Source organism: Malurus melanocephalus, unplaced genomic scaffold (assembly GCF_030028575.1).
Source record: "Malurus melanocephalus ecotype Western Australia unplaced genomic scaffold, MMel_1.1 scaffold_146, whole genome shotgun sequence".
Taxonomy (NCBI): Eukaryota; Metazoa; Chordata; class Aves; order Passeriformes; family Maluridae; genus Malurus; species Malurus melanocephalus.
Genome location: NW_026623378.1, coordinates 1,037,345 through 1,051,710, shown reverse-complemented (window position 1 = coordinate 1,051,710; position 14,366 = coordinate 1,037,345). Strand labels below are relative to the sequence as shown.

The window sequence follows — 14,366 nt, the reverse complement described above, 5'->3', positions numbered from 1 at the left end:
ACTAGCTTCACAGAAGTGTCTTGTGAAAACTGAAGTCTTTTGGAAATTCAAACATAGAAGGAACACAGAGTTTCCTTCACAAGCTAACAACTATTAATCACTTACAAATATTGATCACTTATAAAGACACTTTCYCTAAATATTTCATATTCTTTTTTGCATGTTCATTTGCCTTAGCTACCTAGTTTTCTATGGAAGTGACAGTTTTATTATATATTTTTAATATGCAATTCTCACAGTGAGAGTTTTTTTAAGGACCTAACTTTATGTCCTTCAGTGGGTTAAATCAAGTGCAAATCAATACATGACTCCAAAAGACTACCAAAGAAATGCGTGGTCAGAAGAACAATACAGTTGAAATTGATAGTCACATCTTTCTGTCTTCTTTTTGTTCCTTAATTATTCCTGATTGTATTTATTATCAATTCTAGGTATGCCATGTGAATTTGGAAGGTCAGCCATTCTACTCCAAGAAGGATAAGCCATTGTGCAAGAAGCATGCCCATGCCATCAATGTTTAAAAGAAGAGCCTGTAGTCAGTAATTCTGGGGTAAAACTGATGACTAACTGGGCAATCATAAAGTTGATAACCATAGCTAGCATTTCTCTTGGTAAAAGCTAGAAAGTTGGTAATTCTGAAGTTTAACTTTATCCTCTTCCGTAAATGCAGAATGTACTTTTTGCAAGGTTCATACAAAAACCTCCTGAACGAACAGTCAAAACCAAATGAACTAATGAACTAGCTCATTATTAGAGCAACAGTTTGGGGAAATACTGAAATTATCTAAAAACCTTAATATAAAAAGTAACGTGCAAATACAATTTCAAGTTATTTACCCACAGCAGTTTTACTGCTGAGACCACACACTGGTGTTTAAAAACAACTGGAAAAATACTTCTCTACTAAGTAATTTTCTTTCACAGCAAGAATGAGTAAGTGCCATATGTACAGTCATCTGTAGAACCAAAGGCCATAGCTTTCAAAGGGAAATAAATAGATTAGGGCTTCCTCTATGAAAAGTGAGTGCTATTCCATTATGTTGTGGTGCTACCTCATAGCATCAGATATTTTAAATTCTTTCCAAATAACAAGTCTGCCTTGAATCCATATGTAGCTGGGAAGCCTAGGTGACAATCCATAACAGTTTGAAAATAAAATGGTTGGGTCAGCCTTGCTAATGCACTTGGCTTCTATGTGCACAGTAGATAATTCATTTTTAAATCCTAATGGAAAAGGACAACTGGCTTTCTCCAAATTGCTCTTACATTGAATGGAATAGAGCTGGCTAGAAAGGCCAACTTTTAATTAAAAAACAGTTTTCCTTTYATCCTGGGGAAAAAAAAAATTAAATTCAAACTTGCTTTGGTTTCTAATTCCCACTGATATCAGAGGGAGGTAGGAATCTACATCTGGACCTTCACACTGGTGGACACTGAAGAAATACATCCAGCTAGCACAGCTAGGTTATAGGASGTAGGCTGCAAAAATTCCCTTCTATCCCACATTATTAGGAAAAAGGTGCTTTTTTTCCTGTAGTAAATGAATGTTGATTAAGAATTCACAAGGCAGCAGTCACATACTCTTTAYTCCTTTCCTTAATTTAAATTCAACACATCATGAATTGTAGCAGTATTTGCCATTGTAAAACAGTAGCTATGCTCCARCAATTAGGATAACCATACAGTCATCTTTTCTAATAACCATACAGGYATCTTTCCTAATAGTTTGAGAACAACTTTCAAGTTGTTTACACGCTTATTTATAAAATCCTTTTTTTCAAATTAGCAATAGTGTAGAACTGATAATACTTTCAAATTTTTGAATATCAATGATTTTTATATTGGAGACAGCAGTTCTGTCTGATATAGTTAAGATGGAAGGTCTGATCACCATTCAAGTTTTATTAACTCATTTAAGTGAGAATTACAATGTGTGTGTTGACAGCTTGCAGTACTGAGTTTTGAATTAGTACTTCTGAGACTGAGGATGCTTTCTGCAGGCCACATGCTGATGCCATCTGCACCTATTTTACCTTGTGTTTTGAGTAGCAGAAAATTACATAATATTGTAATAATTGTCCTGTCTTGTCCCTCCTATGGGTAATGCCCATTTTATGGTAATTGGTTGTCTTTTAAGGGATGAAAAACTATCCAAAGCTTGGGGAAGGATTAAATGAAATTTGGAGTTCTAATAGAAGAGTTAAGTTAGCTGCAGGCAGTCTGCATCTTGGACAAAAATAACAACCTGAACTGCCTGTGGCAGTTTTGACATGTATCACCTGTATTTATTCAGTAGGTATCTTAGTTTTCACTGATCTTAGCAGTGATCTGATCTGAGTTACTACAGGGGTCAGATTTTTGTATGCATGAATTTTTCTAAAACACTAGTACGTTATATGCAAAGCCTTTTTTTTTTTTTTTTTTTTTTTTTTAAGAAAAAAAATTTTTTTTTTTCAGTCGGTGCTGAGCTGGTGTGAATACGGTCCCATAGATTACAAAATCCAGAGGTCTGCCTCATAATATTCACCAGAGGAATAAATCGTAATTATGGAAGTCAAATTTTTTTTCCACTCGTATTTGACTTCAYTCAATACATGTTCACAACAGTGAGAAAATTCTACATTTCAATTCATTTTTCAGTGCCATTCAACAAAATGCTGTTTATTATTATCAGTTATTTGAGAGAATTGACATCAGCATACCATATACTGAGACTGCATTGAACATATCCTTTAGGCAGATTTGTGTGTTGGCCGCTGACTGGAACTGGTCTCTGACTGCAGCATCAGAATAGGGAGTCAGGCTCTGTGGGAAGAYTCAAAATGGTCAGGCTTGTGATGGATGCCTCAGGAGAATTTCATGAGGTCTTTCACCTCGCATCTGCATGCGTTTATATGTCTGTGTCTCATTCTCCCCTTCACCTTCCCCCCAATGTCCCTAGAAGCTTCCTCTTCACKGGCAGCATGAAGGATAAATCATTTTAGGATATGGCCAGAGATGGCRGGCTGCACCTTGGGGAGTACAGTCTGTGAAAAGCTGTTAAAGGCAGCATGGCTGGGGCTGAACTTCCTCAAGTTTCCTGGGAAGCCCAGASTGGCAGCTGAAGTCAGCCTGGAGTTACTGGTGTGGGGTGGGGTGTGGGACACAGGGCTTTATGTGTGGGCAGGGGAGTGGGGCTGGGATCAGGGCAGGGAGAGCAACCTGTGGCAGCCAGAATGTAGGGACTCTGCAGCCTCTGGGCGAGTGTAGAAAGATGAGGCACTGAGGAGGTGGGCAGCCCTTCCTGRGGCTGGGCTGGGAGCAGGGAAATAGCCAGGTAAGGCCAGTTCCACCAGGCTGCCATGCCATAGTCGGGGTGGGGCACAGGGGGACAGCCAGGATGACATAACTACAGTCAGAAAAGGGCCTGAAGTAAGAACTTGGGTTACAAGTAGCTCACAGCAGCCCAGAGAGATGGTTTGAATACATACAGAAGGGGTGAGCAAGGATCCAGCCTGGTAATGCTGAAGTCTGTGCTGCAGGAAAGGGAATGAAATGGATGTAAGCAGAGCTGAGGCTTGCAGGGTGGCAACAGTGAAAATGAAGCAGCGCAGACTTCAGTGGGAGCTGTACTGGCTTGAGAGAGTCCTGAAAATTTCCTTGGGCAGAGAACCTGCACTGTAGCACATGCCCTGACTCCAGCTGGTGTCTGAGCAAGTGAGATTAAAGCTAGTTTACATATCACTATATGAGGTACAGTGATATCTCTGAATGAAGAACAGAGATACCCTGAGGATTATCATGTAATAAAAATTTCCTGTTACGACTTGTGCTGCTTTACAATGTGGTCCAAAAATAGGGAATCCACGTATCCACCCTTGATATCTATATTGATATTATTTTTGCACATACATGAACCAGAAATTTGTGAATAATAATGTAGCATTTTAACTTTCACAGGGGTAGAATACCACATAACTGCTGATACTCCTCTGCTATATGTCACCTTCGTGATATGAAGAGGGTAAAATGCATATATATAATAATATATATCTCTAAAATTCAAAATAYGGCCTTTTAACTATCACTGAAAATAATGTTGTACAAAAATATGCAAGATGAATAATGTGTACTTGATTGTGTTTTATGTCTTGTAATAGATGCCTATTACATATGTCCTAAGTTCTTCTATTTCTTTTTATTCTAATTAATGTGAGGTTTTACCCAATAAAACAAAGATACTGTACCTCTGAATGATCAATTAAAAAGATCAGTCTTTTATCTAATCAAAAATTGTTCAATAACTTTTCAGTCAAAAGATTCAAAAGCTATTTTAATGCTTTTCTCTATTTTGGTGTAATTTTTGCAGAATGGGGTAAATTAAATATTTCCAAAGAAGGTTACTTTTATTATCTGGGAAAAAAACCTCAGTCCTAGGACTTCATTTTATAAGTTAGTTTTTTACTATATTGGATTCACACATTACACATTTCTAAATTCAATTGAAAACAAGGAAAAATAATTTTGCATTGGTCCTTCAGTGGTCAGTACTTTGGGTGAAATGTTTTGTTGAAGATTACTTGTATTTATGTTTAATAATGTGAATGTCCACAGCACTGAGCACACTCCTTAGTGTCTAATACTGGGCACACTAGTGTTTGTTTGCAATACTCGTCTCCTGGTAGTGAATATTAATTTGTTTATTATTTATAAACAGCAGAATTTGAAATGGAGTGATTTATTGCCTGCAGTGATCATATATTAGAAGTCTAGGTTTTATAATATRTTGACATGTTGACTTGATGCCACAAGTGCCCTTGCTTTTAGATAGATATTTTTTCCTAAGTTCCTAGTTATTTCAGAACAGAATGTTGTGTGGTTTATGAGATGTGAGTAACTACCTTGCATGGATTATCTGTGCCAACATGAATAAAACAGTCTAGTAATAAAAGCAATGTGCAAATACAGTTAAAGCTTTATGATCTGGATATATTTATTAATATGGCATGTGAACAGCTGACAGCTTTCAGCCATGTAATATCAATAAGAAAGCATAAACAAGCTTGTACTCTCTACTTCAGACCTGAAAATAAAAATTAAAGCATTGGTTTCAACTTCATTATATAGCAGTCTTGAATATTTTATTGACCAAATAATGCTGTTTTAAACAAATATTAGTATCCTTAAAAGAGGTAGTCTGCTAACAGTACATGTTGTAACTTAACAAGGCCTGTATAGTCCCAGGCCTTATTGTGTCAACAAACACCGTTTATAGTAACTTTATAAGGAGTGGGTAAATTCTGCCTTCACTTACATCGATGCATCTGCAAACAGAATTTGACTGCGTAAGTCCAGGTAGGTTTTCTTCCAGTTCTTAGCAAAAGTTATTTAAAATAACACAGAGAATGTTTTAAACATCCTCATTGAGCTCTAGCACTAAGGAATATGTACAAATGAAAGGATGTCTTCATGTAACTGTGTTTTATAAAACCAGCCATTTTGTGCATTCCTGTTGCACACCCCTCAGGAATGCAAGCTTTTTAGAGATACAACTAAGTGTAGTAAACATAATTAAGAAGTTAGATGTATTTAGTTAAACTTGGATTAAGATGCTTTACAAAGTACAGCATCAGGAATCACAATTTTGTGCACTTAAGATTTTATTTTACAGCCCTAATTTCTGTTTACAATGTGCATAAGGAAAAAAGACACCAAAATAATGCCCAGAACGTATGCAATATTTTGCCAGTTCAAAATTGCTGTTTTTCAGATTGTCTGTTCTGACCTTTAACCTTTGCACAAGACAGTGCTTCCTAAACTGTGCACTGTGATCCCTGCAGAGTTCAGTTGTTGGGGCTGGAAGCAATAGAGGCATTTGCACAGCACCATGCCAGCTGACAGGGTGGAAAAGAGCAAAGTTCGCTAGGAAAGGACATGGTGCSAGATAGCTTGACAAGTGTTGCATTACGAAACTCTTAACACAGATACGTGAAGAGAGATTATTGCTCTGAAGAAAATGGGGATTTCTAAAGTATAGGCTTTGGCATTGTTTCCCCCTCCCACCTAATCATGCATCTTGAATTCAGCCAGTTTCTGTTGATTGAGAAAGGAAGGAATGTGTGAATAAGATTGCTGAAACCATTATTGAATACACAATGAAATGCTTTGTTCTCCCAGGCAAATCAGAGTTATGGATGAGATTCAGATGATATTCAGGCATAAATTCTGTGCTGTGTGCTTATGAAATACGCCCCTGGATAGCTGTTAAAATACAGTTCCTCCTCCTCTTAGGAAGATTACATCAAAAGAAAACAGTAACAAACGTGTGTTGTACTAATAAGGACTGTCAGGCTGACTCACAAGACTTTTCTGTGTAATAAAGACAAGCAGAAGGATTTTTATTTTTTTTAACAAAGCTAAACTTTTCAACAAAACATTTCTCCTTTAAAAGTTTCCAGATTTTAACTGTTAGGTAATAATAAATTCATATGCATAAAGTATCATTAATAAAGCTGCCTCTACTACAAAAGTATTTGCCAATCTTACCACTTTAGAAATTGGATTATTTTCATTAGTGACAAAGATGCTACAGAAACTCTTCTGCTTCCACTGAGTTTTACTATGCATGGTGTTACTTAAAAAGAGTTGAGATTTCTTTTAATTAGAAGATATACATAAAAATACAACTTTGCATTGAATGAAGGTGATGGCTCTTCCAGTGCCTGTGGAGTGAATGCTGCTTGCTACACTAAAGCCAGAAAACTTGCTATTCTTCTAGATTGTCTTATAATCACGGTGTATTAAAGAAGATATTTTGGAGCTTGAGGAAGTTTAAGAAGTATCTATAGCCATAATTAAAGATCTCATTTCAAAACAGAAGCATGGTTTCCCAGGTAAATTATTTTAAGATCTAATCATATGGTTTTCCAGGTAAATAATTTTAAGATCTAATCATATGTAGACTGTAAAACAATGCTGGGATCGAAGTTTAGTTTCATTTAAAGGAATCTTTGTTTTGGTTATGCAAGCATTCTTATATGCACGTATGGGATATGTATGTGGATTAAAACACTCAGAACTGAGACTCGGATTTCCTTTAAGTGGATGTGTTTCATTCCTGCACRATTTCAGCTTGAAGTGTTGTCATATAGTCCATTTACTATATATAGCTTAAGAATGYGCATGAATCTGAGTGCACCTCGAGGCCTGGGGTTTGTTATCTGTTAGGTATTTGTGATAGCATCAGAGATGTGAGAGCAGAAAAAAGGACACACTTTCCAAAAATCTGCCTTCATATGAAAAMCAGGAATTCAGCAATAAAATTTTTATTTGTGCATTATTAAGAAAGACCAGGTATTATTCTTTCACAACCAAATATTCTTCTGCTGTCCCCAGCACATTCCTTGACAGATTTTCTTTTTCTTGCTGCATATTTTTCCCTGTATTAATTCCAAGGATACTGGAAATTTAATGCACATGCAGAAGCCTGACTAGAGTTCCTGTTACTTACAGGAACTGTAAGCTGTGGGGTAAAAGGTGACAGAGTGGGCTGTGCTGCTCGTGTGAGTGTATTCAGCCCACTGCATCCTGCAAATACCAGGCTTCCTGAGTTTTATTGTGGATACACAATATAAATGACACTAATTGAAAGTTTCTGTTTTATTGCATGTGCACTACACAGCATCTACTTCTGGCCAAAAAGTCCTTGCAATAAATCCAGAGTTCTAGCCAGGGATTCTGGTTCTAGCTGTGGCACCAAATAGAGCATATACGAATCTAAACTGTGTGGTTATGAAATAATGACAGAGCACAGCTTTTCCTTGAGATTGTATTTCCAGTGCCAGCTGCTGCAGCAAAAGGACAGTAGGGCTGGAGGTTTTGTGGATGGATGGTGATTTTCTGTCATTTKTATTATGTAAAGGAGATTCTGAGCTGTCATTCTTTTGTTACTGCATTGTGACACCAGWCTGAACTCAAACTTGCAAAGGTTTTATTTGGCAAAAATTACTTGTTCTCACATTGAAAGCCTCCAGGTTTTCCTCATGTAACTTATTCGGCTTTGTGTTAGACATCCTATAATCAATTGGAAATAGTCTGGTGGTGGTCAGACTGTGAGACTTCTAGGGTGAGAGGCCACATCCTGCAAGATTAAATTCTCAGGGATAAATACACAAYACATTATCCACATTTTACAGACTTACATGGCTGGTGGTTGTTAGAGACTTCATTGACTTTCCAAGCAGTCACAGAAGCTGCTCTCTGTTTAGAAGTTCTCTAAAAAGAAAGAGTCAGTGTTATTAAAAAATAGATATTAAAGTTTGGGGGTAGTATATATCCTTAGGGTCCATATTTGCCTATTTAGTACAACCTCAAACAGTTTTTGCTCCTGTGCAATTCTCACAAAAAAAAAAAAAAGCATAACAGAGGATTGTTACTACTCCTCCCTAACTCTGGGTAAGAATCCTCATTCCCCTCCAGCTTAGGGAAATTCACTGGCACAGAAAGGTATAAATTACACATCTGTGTGCCAGCTTCAGAGAACATGGCCACAAATACTTCATTTGAGATTATTTTGTTCATTTCTTTAAAAGATAGTGAGAAAGATTTTGCTTCCTCTGATCTCGCAACTTAAAAAATATTAATAGAACAATCTTCAAATCAGAAGATAGTTAAGTAAATGTTTCTTTTAGACTTTCATCATTAAGTGCAACTACTTAAAAGTGAACAATTACTATCAAAGAGGGCAMATGTGAACATAGTAAAATGAGATAAAAATGCAGGAGAGTGAAAATGCAAAGAAAAGTAGCTTTTAACATAACAATTAACCACCCAATCTATCCTTCCTTTATTCCTTGCAGAGTAATTCATTGTAAGTGAATTAATGGTGAAACATTCAGTAATAGGCCTYGGTGAGGAAATAGGAGCAGTGTATCAGGATATCCTTTTTCCGCCCCAGAGTACCAATACTTTCAATTTTATATACAACGGAAGTAATTAATTGTAACACAAAGAAGCACAGCTGTGTTTCCTGATGGTCACACATGCAATAGCTGCTATTGTTTAGCATTTTGAATATGTACAATGAAAACTGTTCAAGTGCTTGGAGCATTTTATATTCTCARGGATTTAATTTCCATTAGTTGCTTTTGAGTCCATAGTGGATTTTTAATATGCTATTATCTTAGATCCAATCCTGCATCCCTAATCAGGTAATTTTTTGCTGATGTCAGTGAGAGTTTAAACTGTATTAGGTGTAGCTGCCAAATGGGGAGATTTGCAGACACAAGCAAATTTCTACTGGAAGCAAATGGAGTTATAGACTATTTTTTGGGATTTGTTCTTGGTTGTATGTGTTTAGCTTGTTCAACKTCCAGTTTCAGTTAATATCCAAGTGTCTTACAGAATAAGAACAGCTTCATTGCTATGMCTTTAACTTCATTATATATTTTCAGACATTTCAGCTGAAATACAAATATATCCTTTTATTATTTTGTAGACCTAAATGACCTTGACTTTGCTCGGATCTGAAAAAAGAGATTTTTTTGCTGCATTTGCTCCAATTTAATACCAATATATTCATGTTTAAAGATATGTTTAGGCTGAGAAAAAAAAAAAAGGAAGTGAAAAAATTATTTTGTTCATTTATTTTGTATAGGATTCAGATCTGTTTCATTTTAACAAGCTTGGAGGAACATAGTATTTTCCATCTCATAAGTGTCCATCTTTGTAAATCTCTACAGTATCCCTTCCTACAGCTGCCAGAAACACATCCACTTGGATCCACACCTCCTGAGGACAAAGCTGTTATACACACTAAGACAGAAATTTTCTCTGTTGAAAAGAATTCACCTTGTGTAGCAGCAGCTTTAAAAACCATTTAACTTTCAGCATTGCTCCACTTTCAGGACAAAACCTGAGCATTGGGTTTAACAGAGGAACTGTAATACAGTGTGGTTTTGAATCTAAGGATTATTCAAACTTGTAAAAGAAACTCACAAATACATCTTGTAATAAAAGGCAAAGGAACACARAYATTTAGCTTCTGAGTATAATTAAAAYTTCCTTGYAGATCATTTGGCACTGCTGACTGAYAAACATAAWTTTWAAAATCAGCACTACAGTCTAATACTTAATCTTCTCTGAACAAATGAAGATTTCAGGGATTTTATGCTCATGCATCTAGGGGAAAACGTATTACTAATTCTCCTAATAAACTGATGTGAGTGAGGCACCCTGGTGAAGCCTCTCCTGAGCCTACAAATATTTTTTTTTTCTATGATACAACTTTTAATGCCCTGGCTTTAAGAATTTGAAATGTTTCCTTGTATTTATAAGGAGAGTTACCTCCGGGTTTATTATGGCCTGGTGAAATGATTGCAGCAAGGGTTTTGTAAATGCAAATCCATAAAAGTAAAATCGTATAGCTCAACTAGGCACAGGAAGAAGAAACTCAAAAATCAGCAGGAAGTTTAGTTCTTGACTGGCAAAATGTCTCCCAGATCAAAGTGCTCCATGACTTCAGCCCTTTGCCAGCCCAGTGGAGTCAGTTCCCTCCAGCACAGCTCAGTGAGGAATCAGCTCCCACCCTGCAGCAGCTGCCTGGGGACAGGGACAGCCACTATGTCCCCCTTCCTCCTCGGCCACCTGCACAAGGCAGAAGCGCAAGTAACCCCAAAACACACCAAGTGCTTGAGCTCTGGGAATGCTTCTCCTCTTTCCTTGTGCCCGTGCTCTGCACATTGAGCTGTTATTGCTTGGATTATTGCCACAGTGCTCTGCAGCRCAGCCTTGGCCTCAGTTCCACACCACGCTGGTTGGACTCAAGGTTGGAYAGGGCTTGCCTCTTTACTACCAGTGCTCCACTAGCAAAATTTTTTTTTAAACACCTTTCTTCACAGATTTGACTCTGCCTTATTGAATTAATTTTGCTTATATTTAAGGAACATAATAAAATCCATGACTTTTGTAAGTAACAAACAGCTGAATAAATTTATAATGAAAAGAATATGCTTTCAAGTAAAATAATTTTGAAGAAGAGASAAAGCCAAATTCATGTCATATTAAGTGAAATAACTGTGTCCCTGGCTGAAGGGCAATATTCTTTTAATATGTAACATGAAATATTTATTTTGGTAACAGTAACAGAGAAATACTCATCTAATTGCAAACAGTTTTCAAAAATATATTTGGACCACAGATTTAAGACATGTGAATTCCAGAGACTGAAAGGAAGAAGGATCTACAAAGATCAAGTCCTATCACATGTCTGACCTTCTCCCTATATATACTTCTTTGTTCCTTTGATATTCAAGTCTGTAGTTCCCTAGTGATTCCAAGTACTAATAAATTCCTGGAGAGGAAATAACAATGAAAGCAGCTGGAAGACTTCAATTCTTCTTTTTCTCTTTTTTTTTAAATACAGCTCTCTTCATCAAGACAGTTTTGAGCTGCTTCTTCTATATCTCATGTTAGACTTTCACATCTCATCTTGCTCAAATGTCAAATGAACATATGCTTATTTGCAGATTTTCAGACTTCCATGTTTTTTGAATGTTGCACAATTAACAAAATAAATACTTYGTGTTACCAAAACCTGGTGTGTCTTGAGTTTTTGCAAATTCCTAAAATCTTCACCAGGTAAGATGTCTGCTGCTGATAAGCATCTCACTGGAATCCTGTGTCTTTCAGAGAGCCCATCACCTAAAGTGTTCATTTTCTGGTTTAAATAGGTCTCTGTACCTATCCTGGTAGAGATATTGGAAACATAAGTACTGCACTGTTTTGAAAGACACCAGTATTTTCTGTGTGATGTTTCATCAGGCATCCATCATACTCTAAACCCTTTGTAAGTTGGTTATGATTCATCATTTTAGATTAAGATGTAGTTTGTTCTCCTGCAGCCCTAATATTATTATAATGTCGTTTACTTTTGCAGACTTTATTTTGTGATTAAGACGAGGAGTTACACAGCACTCATTAATGCAGAGATGGGCATTACTTACCATAGCAATACAAACTTCATCCTCAGCAACGCTGTTTCTGATCTGACAGGGACTGTCACTTGTGGGTGTCCTCAGTGCCCAAGAGCCTTGAAAAGTACTTGCTGAGAGAGCAATTTCTGTAATGTGCAAATTCACACACCAGGAATGGAATGAAAAGAGTTGATCCATTTCACAAAAAGGGTTAAATACATTTCAAGGCTAGTGGCTGTTGCTACATTCATGYATCCTAGATTGAAATCAATATCTAACATCTGACGAGCACTGGASTGTCTTAGCACACATTATTACTGAAGAGATGCTAGCACTAACAGCTTTGGTTCTGGTTGGGAGCACACACACGCATGTTGCATTCTTCTTCCATATTGAGTGTCTATTCTGCTGCTATAATCTGATAGTACAGAGTGGAAGAACAGCAGACTCATATTTTCCTTTGAAATTATAAACATAAGCATAGGAGTTCTGTATTGCTTGGCATGGAAGCTGTGATTTTGTCTTTCTCGCAGGCTGGCTTTGTTTTGGACACTGACAGATTTTTCTGGATGATGGTGATCGGAAAAAATTTTCTGAAAGTCTAGTAAGACAAGAACTGCCTTTTTAAAATGCCTATCACCACAGTATCTGACCACATACAATTATTAGGTGTGCCTTTACCTGCCTACATTTTAAAGGAGTCTGAAGTTGATAGGTTTGGAGTCATACTTCCTCTGTTGTTTTGCTGTGTAGGATAGTACACAAGTTAAGCACTCATCTAACAATCTGTGGGTAAAACACAYGTGAGCCAGGATGCAGAGCTCGTGCTCTCATCTTCCATTCAGAGGTGACAACTCGAGTGGAGTACACAACATTTCCAAGTCCTATCTGATATTAGCATGCAAAAATGGAGCTACACTGTGGAGAGGTCAACAAAATTAGCAAGCCCATGTTTGCCGCAATACATCCCACAACAGATGTGGCTATTTGGCACCAATAAGCCAGATTGCTTCCCAACTGGTTATTCTCTAGAAACAGTTTATCTGGGCAGGCATCTCCACACGAGCAATTACTGGTGTGTCCCGAAGGCCTAAAGAGAGTTTTGGTGTGCAGCAAACGGAAAGTGAGTAGGTCTGCACGATCCAGGTGATCTTCATTTCCCCCTGTAGCTGCCTTTGTGTGCAAAGTTCTTGATGCAGAGTAACCAAGTGACAGGACAAGTGAAAGGCAAGAGGACATCTGCAGCACAACTGTGCAGCCCAGGTGGGAGCTGTGCAGTCTCCCCAGCACACAGCACTGTCACTGGAGCGCCTTCTGCACTGCTGCTGGGAGATGTCACTTGAAGGCAGACAGATTATTACTTTTCCCATTTGTCTTAATGATAAGGAGCTTGGAAATGCAATGTAAATCATGGCCTTCAGCATCCTTATCAGCGAGCAGAGCAGCTCACTGCAGAAGTTACAATGTATTCCAATCTAACTGGGCATATTTATTTAAATAGGGGAAATGAAAAAAGCAAACAAACAACACTGTCCTTTGCAATGGAACTCTATCCCTCATGCGGCCCTGCAACGTCAGCCTTCTCAGAACTATTTTTCCACGAATCCAAAAGGCGCATGTGAGTTTTTCCCTATGCGGCTGCCACCGTTGCCTGCTCGCTGCCCTCCCCAGCTCACAGGCAGCTCCCCTGAAACCCCACCAAAGCTGCGACGGCAATCCTGCACCCCACCTACTCGGTGAATGCTGGCAGCTTGTCCGCTTTCCATGGCACCAACTCCACCAGCATCTGCAWGGAGCTTCCCGGCCCTGCAGCCAACTCCAGCTGCTTTTCTCGCGTCTCGACCCTCTTCAAGGCCGGCTGTGCTTCCGTGACACCGGCTGGGCCGCTTTCTGCCCTCACACCTCCCTGCCCTTTCCTAGAGGAGCTTCTTGACGGGGAAAGCACGGCTGGGCGGCGGGGCRGGATAACGCCGGGGCCCGGGCGCCCAGCGACAAGCTGGCCCAGGCTGTGGCCCGCGCTGCCGCCCGCGGAGGGGGGACCGAGGAGGAAAAGCAGGCCCGGCTTGTTCCTCCCGGCCAACTTTCCTTGCCGGGGAGCCCCGCCAGCCCTCCCGCCCACGGCACGTGCTGATGGACGGGCGGGGGCGGGCGCGCTCCCGGCTCCCCGCGGGCCCCCGCCGCGCGCGCGCCCGGCTGCAGTGATTGGAATCCGGCTCGTTCCCGCCCCGCCCCGCAGGGACGCGCCGGGAGCGCCTGCCGGGACACGGAGCCTGCGCCGAGCCCGCGCCGCGCCGTCCCGCCCTCCCCCGCCCGACACGCACCCGCCTTCAGCCCCGTCTCAGCGGAGCCGTCGGGGCCCCGGGAACGGCCCGCGGAGCGCGGCGGGGAGCGGGCCCCCTGTGCCTTCGCCTGCCG

At 39.4% G+C, this 14,366-nt stretch overlaps 1 protein-coding gene and 1 long non-coding RNA gene across 3 annotated transcripts in view; one reads left to right on the top strand and one right to left on the bottom strand.

Moving 5' to 3' along the window:
* Window positions 1-2,415, top strand: part of LDB3 (LIM domain binding 3) — a 105,821-nt gene extending 103,406 nt beyond the window's left edge. The window contains exon 16 of the mRNA XM_057371409.1: window positions 432-2,415. Coding sequence (XP_057227392.1) covers window positions 432-521 — 90 coding nt within the window. The 3' untranslated portion in view covers window positions 522-2,415. The remainder of the gene's footprint in view (window positions 1-431) is intronic.
* The window catches only part of LOC130576618 (uncharacterized), a 37,947-nt gene extending 23,793 nt beyond the window's left edge, over window positions 1-14,154 (bottom strand). Inside the window, exons 1-3 of one of the 2 annotated variants that reach the window (XR_008965681.1) lie at window positions 13,685-14,154; window positions 11,982-12,097; window positions 8,181-8,253 (exon numbers count right to left, since the gene is read on the bottom strand). This is a non-coding gene — a long non-coding RNA (uncharacterized LOC130576618). Of the gene's footprint in view, window positions 1-8,180; window positions 8,254-11,981 lie in introns of both variants that reach the window. The other variant, XR_008965680.1, reaches the window with a different exon arrangement.
* Between the last annotated feature and the right edge of the window lie 212 nt (window positions 14,155-14,366).